We start from the raw sequence: 16848 nt of genomic DNA, 5'->3' as shown, positions 1-16848 counted from the left end.
CCCTAGCGTCGGCCCACATTTCGGCTAAGGGCCCCTTCATTGTGATCATGTGCTCGGGCGCGGTTGGTCGATTGGCCTCGGGCAACAACTTTTCGGTGGGAGGTGGAGTGAGACAGACGGTGTGGCGCCGACCGGGGGTCGTCTGGGCGGAAGCCAGAGAAGGAACGGAAGCCGATGCAGAAAACTAGGACAAAATTGTAGAGCGGTGGACTTAGCGGGGAGCGGGCAGAAGGATGCTGATTGGAACGACCTCAAGAGGGTCCGCAGACGCGTCAAGTTGGGAAGGAGTCCGATAGGACGAAATCGCCTCGATCTCTGGCACTTTGCCTCGGGAAGCAGCGGTGGCCCGCTCGGATGGATGGATCGCAGAAGTAGTCGAGCGGAGTGGCGTTTCAGCCCGGCGTCTTTTTTGTCGAAGCGGGCGCTCTTCTTCTTGCGCCGACCCCTCCTCCCGGACGGAAGGCTCCCGACTAGCGGTTGTGCCAGCCGCTGGCTCCTGGATAGAAGCCTGGGCAACCGACTCCCCAGCATGTGTTTCGCTCTCGCCTTCGTTGGAGCCGACCGGCTGAATGCCCAATTGCTCCATCTCTTTGGTCGCCGCGGCCTCGAGCGCCGCCGCCTTCTTTTTCAAAATTCCAGCCATTACCGACTCCATGACGATGTTCGCTGCAAAGGAAAACAGAGAAAATCAGTTAGCAATTAAAACGAATGCACAAAGTAAAATTTTTACGGAAGCCGCTCGGAAGGGGGGTTCTGATCGGACTCAAGCCAAATATGTACATAACCCCTTCTGGAAGGAATTTGTTGATGTCAAACCGCAGACCGGCAAGCATGTTGGCGACGTGGAGATAATCCGGCCGGGTCTTGAACCTTTTGAGTTCTGGGGAGAGAGGATGGCCGACCTGCCATTGGGTTCGGAAGGGAGGCCGCTCGGGAAGGCGAATATAAAAATAGAATTTTTTCCAATGCTTATTGGAAGAAGGTAGTTTATTGAAGAAAACTAAACCTGGCCGAGCCTGGAACATGTAAGTGCCCGGCTCGGACTGTTTAGGGTAATAGAAATAATAGAAGACCTCCGGTCGGAGAGGAATGTTATGGATCTTGAATAAGACGACGCCGCCGCATAGGAGGCGGAAGGTATTAGGGACTAGGCTTCCGAGCGGAATGCCGAAAAAGTTGCAAACTTCTACAAAGAAGGGATGAATCGGAAATCGCAGACCAGCTACAAACTGGTCGCGGAAAACACAGAAAGCTCCGCGCGGCGGTTTGTGTGGCCGAGCGGAATCTGTGGGGAGGATGATTTCAAGGTCGGAGGGGATGTCAAAACTATTAATCAGAATATCGGCGTTGCGCCGATCGAAGCGCGACTCCATGGTAGAGTACCATGGGCCGAGGGTCTGGTCTTCGGGTTGAGAGGAATGGGCCATTGTCCGAACGGACGAAATCAAAAGAAAATGAAAGAGGATAAAAGGAAGAAGATGGCAACGAAACAGTAGCCCGAGGACGAAAACTTGGGAAAGAAATGCAAAGAAAACGCCAGAACCAAAGAGAGAAAGAAGAAGAACCTTACAACGAAGAGGAGGATTGAGGGAAGAGCATCGGAGATCGCCGAAAACAGAAATGCAAGATCGCCGGAAAGCTGGAACGCGAGAAGAAGCGGTGAGCACGCGACAGCAGTACTGAGGCGAAGGGAAGAAGAGAAGCTTTTTTAGGGTGGAGCCCGAGCGGCCTCTACCGTCGGATCCAGATCGCAAGAATCGGAGCACGCATCGCGCCGTTCATTTCAAACCGCCTCGATCCCATCAGAACACCACGCTGCCGCCGTATAATGACGGCAGCACCGCCACGTGGCATTCAGCCACTGGAACGCATTTAATGAGCGCGTGCTCGACCTTAATGATGGAGATTGGCGGAAACTTCGAAGAGATGCTGAGTAATGTTGGCGTTGACTGGCGTTTTGGCTGCCCCTTGTTTCCGAGCGGATGGTAGTTGCAGTACGCCGCTCGGCCCAACTGATGGTCCAGTCAGTCGGACTAATCGCCTCCTTCGACTAGACTTGAAGGGGAGGCAAGTGATTCGGCAGTAAGAATAGGGACCCCCCTCTGGGGGAAGTCATCGCCACGTGGAAGTCAAAGGGTCAAACGGCCGACCGGAAAAGGGAAAGTCGGTCGGCAGAAGGGGGTCTCAGCGGAATTAAAAACGGCCCGACAGGGAGTCGGGTCTCCGACGCTCATGGGGAACAAGGTCGCCGGGCCGATCGGGTAGCCTGCTTGGCCGAAGACATAAAATAGCAACACTGCGAACAGTCCAGAGCACACGACCGGGAATCTCCCGAGCGGACCAGCACATACAACCGGCCGGACGTGAGGGAACATGCTGACCAGCCGGACGCTCGGCATGGGGTAAAAGGAGAAAAGGACAAGGGAACATCTTCTGACAGCGGGCATGTCCGACGATTAGGCCATACGCAGGATCTTATGACAGAGGGTTCAGCTGTCCCATCAGAGGTGTGCTCGGACTGTAGTAGTATGGTGTCAGGTAAGCTCTTATGACAAGCCCATGCTGAGGTATGGGCTGAGGATACGTACTCACCTCGGTATGTGTGCGTGAGCCTCTTTGCAGCTCTATATAAAGGGTCTCACACTTCATCGGAGGTACGCATTCTCTGAGATTAAGAGCCACTTCTTTGTTGTCCACTTGCCTGACTTGAGCGTCGGAGGGTCGTCTCCGGGAATCTCTTCCCGGCCCGACTTCCTTGCAGATTCGCCGGAGGTCCGTACGACCGGTCGGAGATCCACGTCAGCGGTTCGGAGAGCGCCACGTGTCCAGCGTCCGTTGATTCAGCGTTCGGACATGATCATAATATATTTTAACATCTAATTAAATTATACTATTTTTAATGTGTAATATTAAAATTTATGAATTATTTAAATTTTAATATATAAGTTTGTTCTTCTTCTTCCCTACTTTTATTTATTATACTCGCGCTCTCTCTCCTCGTTCGTTACGCTGCGAGCCGTCGAAGCATTCAGAGCTCCCTGTTCCAAATTCTAGGGTTTCTTCGCCAACACTTTTCTCATCTTCGCTGTGTTTTCCGTCGTCGTCTCCATCCATGGGGTGAGCCAGGATCTTATCTTCTTGACTCCTATCTACTCGCCTTCAATTTCTCCTCATTCGGTTTGTTTCTCGTCTCGTTGAGGTTTAAATGATTCATGATTCAGCGATTTCGTCAAATAGAAGCAAGTACGTGCCTCTGGCACCTCATATTTTTTTTTCCGATGATTTCAGTTATCGATCAAAGTGATTTCACTCCGTAGTAAATTTGTTTTTTCCTAGACCTTCGTGTCTACGTCGAGGCATTCTGTGATTGTTAGTGTTACAGATTTTGACCAAGATTATTTTTGGTTATATTATGTGGATTTTTTATTACACAGTCGCCAGCCCGAAGTTCTGTGGGCACAGCGCTCGGATAAGATCTATTTGACTGTTTCTCTGCCCGATGCAAGAGATGTTTCGGTGCAGAGTCAGCCCCAGGGAGTGTTTCAGTTCTCGGCTGTTGGGGCTCAAGGTGAGCTCTTTGACTTCAACCTCGAGTTGTATGACACCACAGTTCCTGAGGTAAGATTCCTTAGTTTCTTTCTTTATAAATGGAAAAGGTGTGTACATTTCCTTGTTGCTAACTAATATTTAGTGAATTTGGCTCCTTTTCTGAAGGACTGATATATTTGATTAAATTTATTGTTAATCCAGAACTAATGTTTCTTTATGGTCGAAGTACCTCACTGATCAACCTGATATGTGTAATGAAGGTTTTTCTTACTTATGTTATCCATGATTCATGTGTGTGAGAAAAATGACTGCATTGGACATGAGACAATCAAAAACATATTTAGGCACCAGGCGTCTTTAACAGAACATAAAAGAGTGGAGCATGGAAGATATATATTTTGGTATTATGCTTAACTTTACAATGATTTTTTCTGTGGCTTGTAGCTCACCTAGAGTAACTGTGAATTCATATGCTCTTTTTGTTGATCTTAAACATAGGGATGAATGTTTTTGGTGTTATATATTTTTTATTGACTATGGCAAAATTTCCACGAGTTAGACACCAAATTACTTTTAGTGTCAAAGATTTTGATGCATGGAGGTATCAGATTAAGATATCATTTTGTGGAGTTCATTTGTTTCTCTCTCTCTCTCTTTTTAATTGTTTCAGGCTAGTAAAACAAAAATTGGGATGAGGAACATAATATGTTCAATCAAGAAAGAGAAAAAGGCATGGTGGAAGCGGCTGCTGAAGTCAGAGGAAAAACCTGCTCCTTATATTAAAGTTGATTGGAATAAATGGTGTGATGAAGATGAGCAGTCTGACATTTGTAAGTATGCATCTAGAGTAAAAGTATGCTTTGCATTAACCTCCAATTGTTTTATTCCATGAAAAATGTCAAAATGAGTAAACAAACTGTATGTTAGACCTCTTTCATGTCTAGCTTCATGTGTTCATGGTTTTAACACTTAATATCTTAGAACAATGACTAATTGTGAATCTGACATCTGTCAGTAATTCACTAACTTTCATATGATTTTGACATTTAAGTATTCACTTTATTTTCATTAAATCAATCTTGTGGTTTATCTCTGCATAAACTTTTTAGTTAATGCATAAAGTTGGGAAAATGTGTACTTATTTCTGTTTTGCAATTAATTAGCTGGCTTTACCGAATTGCATTCTTCATTAGAGTTTGAGATTTCTGTTGATTACAACATTATCATGTTTATGCTTCTAGAAACAACATGATCGTAGATTAGACTTTAGAAACTTTGTATTTTGTGCTTAATAGATCTTGTTCCACTGGAAAAGGGTTGTTGTTACAGCTACTTTTCAGTAAGGGTTTAGGTGTTAAAAAAATTTGAAAAAAAAGGGTATGGAATGAATGGAAACCTTTGATGGTGCAAAGTGAAAATTGGAATATTTAAGCCGAAAACAAAAGTTTTGAAAATGGAATTGATAATTTTAAAACAACCTAGGTTAAACTTTGCAAAAGGAAATTTTTAGCATGAGGTGAAATGCGGATATTGCATCCGCGGGCTTTAACTAAGTTTCTATAATGATATCATTTGTAGTATCTCTTTGTTGAATAATTGATTATAGATATTTCATATGTATTCAAACTATTCATCTTATTCTTTGTTTTTATTATTGAAATTATATTTCCTATATTATTTCAAATCGTACTTAAGTTTCTAAAATGTTTCTCCATAATAATGTTCTAAAAATCGGCTTAGGTGACCGCCTCCAAGTGCTAGGCGTCGCACCGAAAACATGCTAGTCAACCATCATAGGCGCCTAGGTGGGATTAGGCGGCCCTAGGTGCCGACTAATCGGTCGAATCGTTTAGGCGCCACAGAAATAATATATAGGTTTTCATTTTTTTTAGTTTGGGCTTTTAAATTTAAAACTCAATTAACAAAAAAATTGAAATCTAACCTTTTATTTTGTGTTGGGCTTAAGGCTTTTAAGCCCTAAACTTTGGTCCAACAAGAAAATCAATTTGTTGGCTTGCCTTAGTGGTTAGAACCAAACTTCATCTTCATCGTACTGAAATCAAATCAGAGCGCTCACATTTTGGAGAAATCATAGAGTTAAAAGGAGGGAGAAATTGATTTGAAGAAAAAATTATTGTTTGATCTAAGGTTTAAAAGTTCGATCCGTGCCGAGATTTCAGTCCTGGACCGGAACAATACGGTTTTGGTATCGTATCGTGTCGTGTCGATATAGTTTCGGTATTATTTTAATATAAAATATATTAATTAAAAAAATTAACATAAATATTTAAAAAATAAACAAAATAACCAATCTAAAAAATAATCTTTAAAAAAAAGGAAAAGATATGAAAATAGATAAATAAATAAATAAAAATTTTATTATAATTTTTAAATTAAAATAAATGAAATATAAAATTAATTAGATAATTTTATTAGGGTTTAATAAAACCTCTTTAGATTATTTCCATCATAGCTGGGAGTTAATTAAAAAAATCCGAAATCTGATACCACTTGCGAAATTGTGCGACTTAGGGCTGCCGTGGGGTTGCGTGACCCTCAGCCATGGCTGCGAGGATCGCGTGACTCCTTCGACACGACCGTGGTGGTCGTGCAACCCCTTTGCAGCGGTCGTAGGGTCACGCGACGTATCCGTAGCGGCAGCAGAAGGGTTATGCGGCCCCTCCGCCGCTATTGCGGGTTCGAGCAATCCCTTCGCTGTGGCCACGGGGTTGCGCAACATGTCGTAGCTGTCGTGGGTTTGGTACCGGGGTCGTGCCTGTCGCCGGGCGGAACGAGATGTTTCGCCCATTGCAATTGTTTCAGCATGACACTTTAAACCATGGTTTGAACTTTTCTCAGCTAGGCAACTTGGAAGGGATTGAATTAAAGGTTAGCTAAAGTCTTATCCTTTAGAAACATCATTTCATCATACACTCGTAATATTCATTAAAGTTGAATGGCAATTTGTTTTAATTTTGATACTTGCAAATTGAAAAAAAAAATTGTTTTAACTTTGATTTCTCCACTTGATTTCTACATGAGTTTGCCATTTCTGTTTTTTTTCTTAATGAAAAGAAAATATGTTTCTGCATAAGCATCTTGTTTTGATATTTTGTTTGGCTGATAATATTGAAGCTTGAGACAAAAATAAATTTCAAAGTGATTTATGAATTCAATTAGAGTTGGAGCAGTGGTCTTTTACTTGATAAATATCAAAGGTTTAATAACATTGTGAGAAAAATCGTGGATAAGATGAATCGTCCGATTAAATCACATAGCTTCCAAAGTTACAAATTTTATTCTTAAATCTCGTTTTGGGTTATTACAATTAATTATTGAAGTGATTAACAATAGGTAATAATGTCAAGCAATCCATCTTTGACGACATTCGTCACTTAGCCCGAATTTGAGATGCTTTGGAGAAAGTCAAATTTCATCGGATGGGAGTTTAGGATTTTGAATGATCCTAAGAACCTCGACAAAGTTAAAGGCAAATTATGTGGGAAAATAATGTCGGATGGAGTTTATAGGATCAAGGAGCACATTGAAAATATGCATGAAAATGTATCTGGTTGTCAAAAAGCATCTTAAGAAGATTGCAATAAGTGCAAACAGGTTATTTTAGAAGGAAGAAACCGAAAGAAGAACAAAAGAATGGAAGAAGAGAGTGGTAGAGCAAGAGGTGAATATTCCTCTAGATGAAGAAGGTAATGAAATTGAAAGGGATAGATGAATTTAAAAAACCTCTTCTACTTGGCCCCATGGATAGATATACATTGATGATTTCTCCATAAATTGTAGGTTCAAGTGGGAATAAAATGCTTCACCAAAAAAATATAAATGAGGCTCTTTTCAAAGAAAGAATTTAACAAGTTCAATAGTATATTGGGAGATAGGTTTATGAAAATGGGATCCCATTCAATGCTGTTGATAATGATAGCTTCAAGCAACTAATGGAGGCAGTGGGTCAATTTGGACTAAGATTCAAGCCTCCAACTCAATATCAACTTAGGAGCTACTTTTGAAAGTTGAAGTTGAAAGAACAAAATAACTGCTGAAGAAACATGAAGAAGAATGGGCAAAGAATGGGTGCACAAATGCATGGAGTGATAGAAAACGAAGCAACATGCTAAATTTGTGTGTTAATTGCAAGGAGGATACTACATTTTTACCATCTAAGTAGTAGACGAGACGCATATAGCTGAACTTATTTTTGAGTATGTTGACAAATGTGTTGAACAAGTAGGAGATCAGAATATTGTTTAGATTGTAACAGATAATGCCACCAACAATATGATTGCAACTAAATTGATGAGAGAAAAGCGGATTGAGATCTTTGGGAGTTCTTGTGTAACTCACATTGTTAATCTTATACTTGAAAGTATTGGCAAACTTCTACGATATAAAAAGGTTATTGAGCAAGTCAAGTCTTTTACCATTTTCATTTATGCTCACCGAAAGACTTTGTCGTTGATGAAAAGTTTCACAAAGAAGAGAGACATAGGTCGGCCACATTGCACAGTTTGATTAAAAAAAATCTAGTTTAAGGGTCATGTTTACAAGTGATATGTGGGAGAAATGTAAATAGTTAAAAATAAAGGGAATTGACTTACTGTGATGAGCATGAGTTGTTATAATGATATGACATTTTGTTTGAAAATACTTGCTCTTTTGGTAAGAGTTCCTCGATTGGTAGATGGAGATAAAAGGCCATCCATGGGATTTCTATATGGGGAGCTTCTTCAAGCTATAGAAGATATCAAGGTGACTCTAAACAACGTGAAATCAAATTATCAACTTATCATAGTGATTATTGAGTCAAATATGAAGGATAGACTTGATACATCATTACATATCGCTGCCTTTTTTTTGTTGAAATCTCTATTTTTGAGGAGGCCGCGATGAGGATTTTTGAATGCATGGAAATTTTGCATGCCGATAAGTTTGATCTACAAGATATAATTATTAATAAGGAATATGCAAAATATAAAGACAAGATTGAGTTATTTGGGAAAATATTGACCACAAAAGAATGTGAAAAAAATGATGATACATCTGATCCATGTGCATGGTGGAGTACCTACGGTGCTCACACACCCAACTTACTAAAAGTAGCTTTGAGAATACTTTCATTAACTATAAGTTTATTTGGGTGTGAAAGAAATTGAAGTACATTTGAAGGAGTAAGCTTAAACTTTAAGTTTACTCTTTTTTTTTTAAGATTCATACTACAAAAAGAAATAGGTTGGATATCAACAGCTTGAATAATCTAGTATTTATCCAATTTAATACTAGATTGTTGAACAAACAAAAAAGAGAGAAAGAAAGGAATATCGATGCTTCTTGCAAAAGATGTTTCAAATGCGCAAGGTTGGATTGTGGATGGTGGGGAAGATATTGAAGTCAGGATCACTTGGCAAATGGTTGATGAAGCAACTGGATGAAAACCTACAACGAAGAAGCTCTAAAGTGTGAGAACTTCACGAGGATGATTTTGCATCTGAAGAAGAAGAAGAGGATCACAATGATGATATTGAGTTTGTGTCTGATAAAGAACAAGTTATTGAAAATTATGGAGAAGAAGAAGTAGAATAAATTTGTAATATTTTATTAGTTGTGTAATTTTGAACTCATTTTAAATTTGATGTTACTGTGTTGGAGTTATAGAATGTGATTTATTATGTAATTTATGTTAATATCTTGAAATCCATCTAGTAGCACCTAGTCCCTGCCTAGGCGGCCTAAGCACTAGCGCCTAGCGAATTTTAGAACTTTGCTCCATAATTTTAATTTCAAGTTATCATTCTCTTCAATAAGCACAACACGTCTCCAAATAATATGTACCACGGATATTTAATAGATAAGTATAATTGATATTAATATCTCTAGAATACTTAAACTGTGTTTTGTTGGGTTATGTGAATCATAAATTATCCAGCTGGTTAATTAATTTGAAGGCTAAGTGATGTGAATTATATAATATTTATTATGCTCTTACAGTGAAATTCTTCTCCTTGGCTCCTAACCTGTAAACTGATCATTAGCATCTAGATGTAGATGACTTTAGCAGATGAATCTAATATGCCATTGATCTTGATCTCTTAGAAGAGTGTCAAGGTCTTCTTTTTTTGACACATCAAGTCTGATATCCATCTCTTTACAGCTGATTCGTTTGCATCTGACGATGAAAACAATGGGGTGAGTCACTCTTTTGTACACTTAAATTATTTCCAAATGGATTGCAGTGTGTATAACTTCTTATTCTTGCTTTCATTGCCCAGGGCGTGGATGACGATGACGATGACACTGACGATGATGGGTTGCTCTGTAAGAATCTCCAGAGTTTTTTCCCTTTTAATTTTATGTTTCTCTCCCTGCAAAGAATGTCCAATTTGAAAGAACAATTATGGAACTACTTTTCCACATTAAGTTTGTCAAATTTTTATTCTATTTGAGATATCTTGGTTGAGTAACACATTTAAAGTGGGAGACTGGAGTTACCTTTTTTTTCTGTGGCTTGTTGGGTCGCCCATTACTAATTTCAACCTTTTTTTCATTTACATTATTACAGTTTGATCTAGTTAATGATTATTTATCTGTACTTCTAGGGAACAGGAGGGTAAGGATTCATGAGACCATAAAATAGTAGTCGATTGATTTTATATAGTTTGAGCTGAGGCATACGAACTCTGAATGGTTACGGAAAGTCCAATTTGTAGATGCAAACAATCAGGTTTCTGTTAGTTGCTTAGCTACAAGTTCCACTTTGGAACTTGGTTCAGGACTCTGTTGGTGTATCATTTAGACATTTATGCATCAGTTATCTAATGATTCTTGTTTTTCTCCTGCTTACTGGATCATAGTCACAAGCATTAGCAAATGGTTTTTAATTGGTCTGAGTGCGTTCTTTCTACCTCAGCTTGAGATGGTGAACCATGTTTGTCTGGTTGCAGATCTACCTGATCTAGAGAAGGCCAGAGGAAAATGACAGGGACACTGATGGATGGATGGATGACGGAACTTGTTTATGCAATGAGGACATTATGCCTAAGATTTGCTCACCCACTAGCCACAGGCTGCAGTAGAATGGATTTCGTATGCTTTTGTCTACGTGTAATTCTTGAATTCAAATGTTATTGTATCTTTGCATGAGAACTTACGAAAATTTATCTTAATCCTGAGTGTTGGTAGACTTTTTGTGTAGATAAGGGAAACCAAGCTTCTTGTTGGTTTGGCTACGTGCAGAACATAGTTTACTATCTTTTGGCAGCGCAAATCTGTTTCGGTAAAGCTTAATCAATACGTAACTTCACTTTGCAATATTCTCAATCAATATGGAATGGTTTTACATATACTGTCAACTTTAAATTTGTGCACTGGCTTGTTCCACTTGGATGATGGGGAATTTTTAAAGTTTTCAGCAGGGTGCTCCGCCATGTTGACTGGTGACCTGGAAAGACAAGCAACTCTACGTTGAAGATCAAGATAGAAATCAGTTCATATGCTAGGCATGTTTATCTTGGTTTTAATTCATCCATTTCTTATTAATTTGACTGTATTACATATATGCAAACTGAGGTGTTCTTGACTGTAGACATCAACCAAGTCTAGTTGTCTCCTTAGTTGTACCTCAAATACAATCCAATGCCAAGACACACTAAACCGGCCACAACCACATTCACCAACAGTGTCTTCTTAGCTGGAGGGAGCCCCATGAAAAGGCTGTCGATACTGTACTTTGCTGTCGTCACGGTGCCTTTGCCGTTGGAACTGGGAAAACTTGAGCTCTCGTGTAGCGCCTGTTTCTTTTCCAGGCTAGATGTATCCTCTGTTTTAAGTGCAGGACTCATCTGCTGTCCCTGTTTCTTGTCACCGTTTGATCTGCCTTCTTCTGGTTTAAGAGATGGAGTGATCTGCTGGCCCTGTTTCACATCACTCTTTGATCTGCCTTCAGTTTTAAGTGCAGGACTCATCCTGTAGTCCTGTTTCATGTCACTATTTGATCTGCCTTCTTCAGATTTACCCTTGTCTTGCAACTTCTCTTGCTTTTTCTCCTGAATACCAGTTGCCTTCGGCTGTCCCTTACGACCAATTTCTTCTTTGGCTTCAGACTGCTTCTTCCTTCGTAGCTCTTCCTCTTCAGGTACTGCTTTCTGACTCTTACCATTTCTTTCCTGTGCCTTCTCCCCTTGCTGAGTTGTAGTCCTCTCCATCGGCGACGATGGCGGTTTGTGCATTATGGGCGTTGGCACCAGAGGAAGAGTGACCACATCTTGAGCAATGGAGAACCTAACTTGCAGTGTTTCGTTCTCAAACTTTGCCCGGGTTTGTGCCACCTTGCAGTGCTCTGGCAATGGATATTGCTTTATGAACTTGCTCCGACGTTGACCGTCTAGCGGCCGTTCGCCGCTTATATTAATGTAACCGTTGTTAGATATTTGTACCTTGATATGTTCCCTCTTGAATCCTATGATATCCATCAAAGCATGCTAGTATGTCAACTTCTGAATTATACCAAGTGGATGAAGGAAAGCATAATTGTGGGGGGTTTACCTGGGAGATAAATGAGAAGTGTTCTGAAGGCTTCTTCATGAACCCATTCCGAAGATGGCTCAAAATTCTCGGAAGCTTGAAGAGCGGATGGGGTTGTTGACATGGTGAATCTAATTGTTTCCTGTGTGAGCTTGAATAAACTGTCGGTAGATAGAGACGGGAGATATGGTCGCCTCTTATATATAGGTACCACCGGATAGTGGTTGTTTGGCTTCAAGGGCGATGCTTTGTTAATATTCCCTCTTCTGAAGGTTACGGGGCCTCCGGTTGCCTCGCATGGGCAAGAAGTCATCTCTTCTTTGGATTGCACTCTTTGGTTGGGAACGCACAACAGAATTCTTAAACTCATGGTCAGGTTTCCTTCATGTTCGATTTTTGTAACTGAGAGGTATTCATTTCTTTTTCCTATTAGATTTATAGTTATAGGTCCAATTTATCTTTAATTAATTCTTCTAATTCTATAATTTAGCTAGCTTAGCTGGTTAGAGCAACTGGGTCGCTTATAAGCGATGATAGAGCTGGAAACGAGTCAAATTGAATCAAAATTTATAGTGTTCAAATTTATTTAATAAGGTAATCAAGTTATACCGAACCTAAAATGAATTAAGTCGTTAAAATAATTATTTAAATTTAACTTAATTTCATTTTTATGAACTTTAGCTTGATTTAAATTTAATTTGAGATTAATTTATTTAGATATTATTTAATTCTAAATTGACTGATTGATGACTATTTAAAAGTTTTATAATATAAAATTTTTTGATTGGTTATTAATTTTAATAATACAAATTTATTTATTGATTTTGAAATTTTTTTATTTATTTAAAATATTGATAAAAATTGATTGATGAATTTAAGTCACGAATATTATTTCTTAATGATATTTATGAAGATGTTCTTAAATTTTTTCCTAAGTCAAATGTTAAATTTATCATGAACGTTAAGTTTATTTAAATCTAACCGGTGAGGTAGATTTAGAGAGTATTTGGCTAAACTTATTAAAAATTACTTATAAGCTCGTACAACTTATAAGTTATTTTAGGAGCTTATAAGTTGTTAGGTCTTATTTTAAAAATAAATTGTTAAAGTATTTGGGTGAACTTATTATAATCAACTTAAAGATATTGATGTGTTTGGTATTATAAGATCTTTTTATTAATAAAATTACCAAAAAGGGTATAATACTATTAATAGAGGGTTTTGAGATTTTTATTAATAGAGGATTTTGGGCGAATTTCTACACCGGGGGAGAGAAAATTAGAAAGAGGCGTTGGCGGAGAAGATGACATAACGTTGGAAGAAAAATCGACAGAGATAAAAAGATATTAGGCTTATAAAAATTTATGGAGGATAAGATGGGGATTTATGAAATTATATAAGGATATTTTAGAGAAACAAATTATTAAAATAAGATCTTTTTTTAAAAAGTAGGATCTTCCATACTTTTTTAAAAACAGCTTATAAGCTCCAAAACAGCTTATTTTGACAGCTTATAAGCTGTTTGAAAAAAAATTACCAAACAAATTTGAAGAGCTTATAAGGTCCAAAACAACTTATAAACTGTTTTAGAGAGCTTATAAACTCAGCCAAACACCCTCTTAATGGGACGGACCCAGCCTGTCTCACCGGTTAGGATTGGTTGGTTCGAGTTAAGTGGTTGATTAGTTGAGTAAGTAAAACTATTGTAGAAATTTTAATAATATTGAAAACGAGAATCATTTTAATTAAATTGGAACCATTTATAACAGATAAAAAAAAAATACAAAGTAGAAGAAAACGAAGAACGAGTGTGGGATCAATCACAGAAGCAGCCAAGATTAAAAAAGAGTAGCAGATAGAGAGAAGAGTGAGAAGCTCAAGATTTTCCTATTATTCGCGGCGAGAGTCAGCACGACGGCGAGGATTGCGACGAGGATGACGATGGCGAGGATCACGGCGGCGATGAAAGCCCAATTGCGGGTGCTCCTCCTCTGCTGCTGGGCGGCGCCGAGCTCCTCCGCGCCATGGCGGACAAAGGAGTTGGCGCGGCCGACGTTTGCCTCGATGTCGTCCATCTGCAGACCCTGGGCCCCTACCGACACCGCCATGTCTACGAATAGCCGCTGCAGCTCCACCAGGTTGCGCTCCAGCTCCTCCGCAGCGCCGCGCCGCTCCTGGATCTCCGCCACCACGTCGGCCCCCAGTCCCTGTCCGCGTCTCTCCTCGATGACCTGCTGCAGAAGCCGTTCGCCCTCGCCTGCTGCCACCAGCGCCTCCACCGTCGCCTCGTCCGCCGCCTCCCCCGTCAAGGTGAAGTACCGCCGCGCCAGGATCTCCCGGTACTCGACGGAGACCGCGCGGCGGAGCTCCGCGAAAGCGGCCACGGAAGCGCGGAGCTTGTGCCGGAGGCCGGCGACGACGGTGGCGCGGGAACGGTCCGCGGAGCCGCCGGAGGCATCGGTGCGCTCTAACGATTGGAGGCGGAGCTTGATGAGGCCGGCTTTTTTGAGGGCGATGGTGGTGTCGGCGTCCATGCGGAGGCGGAGGGCGCGCACCGCCGAGGCATCCAGCAGGGCCTTGCCGGCTTCGTTGGACTCGCGCAGGCGCTGGTGGAGCCGCTCCACCTCCCCTAGCTCCTCCTCGATGGCGTCAGCGTCCTGCAAGATCTGATCGAGGTTGGATCCGTCCATCTCGTCGTCGATCGTACCGCCGGCTCAGCCGCCCCTCTGCTCCACAGGGATCCAGCAGCTCAAATTTTTGGGAGTTGAGAGGAAGAAAAAAAAAGAGGAAAATTTTAATTATGCGAGAACCAATTAATTAATTGGACCTACAGCTTGTGGTGGCGATTTTACAGCTGTTATTTTATACATCTCAATTTATTAATTAGAATAAAAATTTCTGTCTACCCATTTTTATTTTATTTATATATTTTTAAAATGTCTTTTATATTTGAGCAGAGATTTATCAAATAACATTCCTTGTCTGAAAAAAAATTGAAAGAATATCGTTAATTTGAGTATTATTATTAATACGATATGTTACGACCCAAAGAAGATATAAGGTAAAGCGATAAGATGTGGTGATAATCAAAATTAAGGTGAGGGATGGTTTGAGTCAGGATACACATGGTCAAACGAATCATCTCTTTGAGGTAAACTCTCTGTCTACTCTTGATTGATCCGAGTGCTGATCAAACATCTAGGGTTCAGTTTCACAGTTCTCATTTTTCTTATGTGCATAGCTCCCAATCTACTTTTAATCAGTCCTAGTGCTGATTGAACACCCAAGGCTCAGCTCCCAAATTCTCATTTCTTATTGACATGACCCCAAGTCTACTCCCGGTTAGTCCTAGTGTCGGTTGGACACTCAGGGCTCAGCTCCTCAGTTCTCATTTCTCATGGGGATAGTTCCCAATCTACTTCTAGTCGGTCCCAATGTCGATCGGACACCTAGGACTCAACTCCTCAGTTCTCATTTCTTATGGGCATGATGACTCTCAATCTGCTCCTGATCGGTCTCACTGTCGGTTGAATACCTAGGTTTTAACTCTCCATTTCTCATTTCTCATGGACATGACTCCCAATCGGTCCTAGTGTTGGCCAAACACCTAGGATTCAGCTCTCCAGTTCTTATTTCTCATGGGCATCGCTTCAAGTCCACTTCCGGTCGGCCTTCTCACTAGTCGAACCATCGCCAGGGAATAATCTTGTTAGATAATCGCAATCGTCTGTCAAAGAATAACAACTACTTGTTAGGAAATATTTCGATATTCTGCTACATGCATATCACAGAACTTTCCTATACTTAATGGAAGTTTGTCATACATCCTCCATTACTCGATATATCATGACACTAAACATTTTCTAATGTTTCATTATGACGGTCGTTATGGGAAAGCAGTATAAAAAGAGGTTCTCTCCGTTAGCCAAGTACGCGCTCGTACACATGCATCTACTACAATATTACTATTCATCTACTTCCTATACTTTTTGCCCCCGTTTCTGACTTGAGTGTCGGAGTTCCTGCGCTAGGGACCTCTTTCCTGTTTTTGGCCTTGACGCTCCCGCGCGATCTGTTTGTGGTGTGCGCAGGCTTGTGGGTATCATCTTCCACCGTCTTCCCTTGCCCCGCTTGAAAGCCAAAAGCCTATGTCGTACTTTAGGTCCAGACCCCAGTCCTCTCGTCATTAAGGCTACGTTTGGTTTGTAGATAATTCTAAATGCATGAAAAGAGAATAAAATTAAAGTGGTAAAAACTTACAGCGATCTCCCGCAGACCCGCAATCGGTAATGGCGAAGTTCACTGTCGAAAGAGCGATCACAGGATCGGAAAGCCCTCCACAATTCCACAAACCAAATCCCACCGTCTTGGATATTCTCCTCTCTTCTCTCTACGTTTTGCTCACAGCACGCACTTGCACGCTTTTGCACACCCCCTTTGAATGATGCTTGGACGTACTATTTATAGGGGAAATGACCTAGGGGCATGATGGTCTTTTCCATCAAAAGTAGTGGGGAACGTGGGCATGTTCCCACATTCCCACTCTCCCCATTTCCAACATCTCCCACTCGTCCAAGGTAAGTTACTAAGACTAGTTCATTCAAGTAAGTCACAAAGACTTATTAAGTCACATAGACTATTAGAGAGTTTGGCCACATAGATCATATGAGAACATCCAATCCATACTTAGAGAAAATGGTTCGTGCGACAATAAGCACACTAAGCGATAGTTGTTAAGAAAATTGTTACACCTTGACTTAGCCGCTC

The 16848-nt window shown here is 40.7% G+C and overlaps 3 protein-coding genes across 3 annotated transcripts; 1 reads left to right on the top strand and 2 right to left on the bottom strand.

The window, feature by feature from the left end:
• Positions 1-2977: 2977 nt before the first annotated feature.
• On the top strand, positions 2978-10752 carry LOC122009023 (co-chaperone protein p23-2-like). Its single transcript, XM_042564981.1, has 6 exons — positions 2978-3117; positions 3435-3618; positions 4220-4379; positions 9713-9747; positions 9831-9876; positions 10503-10752. The coding sequence occupies exons 1-6, from the start codon at positions 3113-3115 to the stop codon at positions 10535-10537; spliced, it is 465 nt and encodes a 154-aa protein (XP_042420915.1). The 5' UTR covers positions 2978-3112; the 3' UTR covers positions 10538-10752.
• A 229-nt stretch (positions 10753-10981) lies between these two features.
• On the bottom strand, positions 10982-12457 carry LOC122009022 (protein RESTRICTED TEV MOVEMENT 2-like). The gene is made up of 2 exons (XM_042564980.1): positions 12103-12457; positions 10982-12016 (listed from the first exon to the last, which is right to left on the bottom strand). Exons 1-2 carry the CDS (start codon positions 12449-12451, stop codon positions 11169-11171), a joined length of 1197 nt encoding a protein of 398 aa, XP_042420914.1. The 5' UTR covers positions 12452-12457; the 3' UTR covers positions 10982-11168.
• A 1347-nt stretch (positions 12458-13804) lies between these two features.
• On the bottom strand, positions 13805-14921 carry LOC122011498 (syntaxin-121-like). Its single transcript, XM_042567890.1, has one exon. The coding sequence runs from the start codon at positions 14769-14771 to the stop codon at positions 13920-13922; it is 852 nt and encodes a 283-aa protein (XP_042423824.1). The 5' UTR covers positions 14772-14921; the 3' UTR covers positions 13805-13919.
• Positions 14922-16848: the final 1927 nt, after the last annotated feature.

The sequence above is a fragment of the Zingiber officinale genome, chromosome 8A, assembly GCF_018446385.1.
Source record: "Zingiber officinale cultivar Zhangliang chromosome 8A, Zo_v1.1, whole genome shotgun sequence".
In the NCBI taxonomy this organism is placed as follows: Eukaryota; Viridiplantae; Streptophyta; class Magnoliopsida; order Zingiberales; family Zingiberaceae; genus Zingiber; species Zingiber officinale.
This window is presented reverse-complemented; position numbering and strand designations above follow the sequence as displayed.

Bases quoted from the DNA above. Each gene is read 5' to 3' on its own strand.
- LOC122009023 (XM_042564981.1), top strand. The intron at 4,380-9,712 runs GTAAGTATGCAT...ATCTCTTTACAG, and splicing joins AGATGAGCAGTCTGACATTT to CTGATTCGTTTGCATCTGAC. The intron at 9,877-10,502 runs GTAAGAATCTCC...GTCTGGTTGCAG, and splicing joins TGACGATGATGGGTTGCTCT to ATCTACCTGATCTAGAGAAG.
- LOC122009022 (XM_042564980.1), bottom strand. From the start codon at position 12,451: ATGAGTTTAAGAATTCTGTTGTGCGTTCCCAACCAAAGAGTGCAATCC. The intron at 12,017-12,102 runs GTAAACCCCCCA...TGGATATCATAG, and splicing joins ACTTCTCATTTATCTCCCAG to GATTCAAGAGGGAACATATC.
- LOC122011498 (XM_042567890.1), bottom strand. From the start codon at position 14,771: ATGGACGGATCCAACCTCGATCAGATCTTGCAGGACGCTGACGCCATC.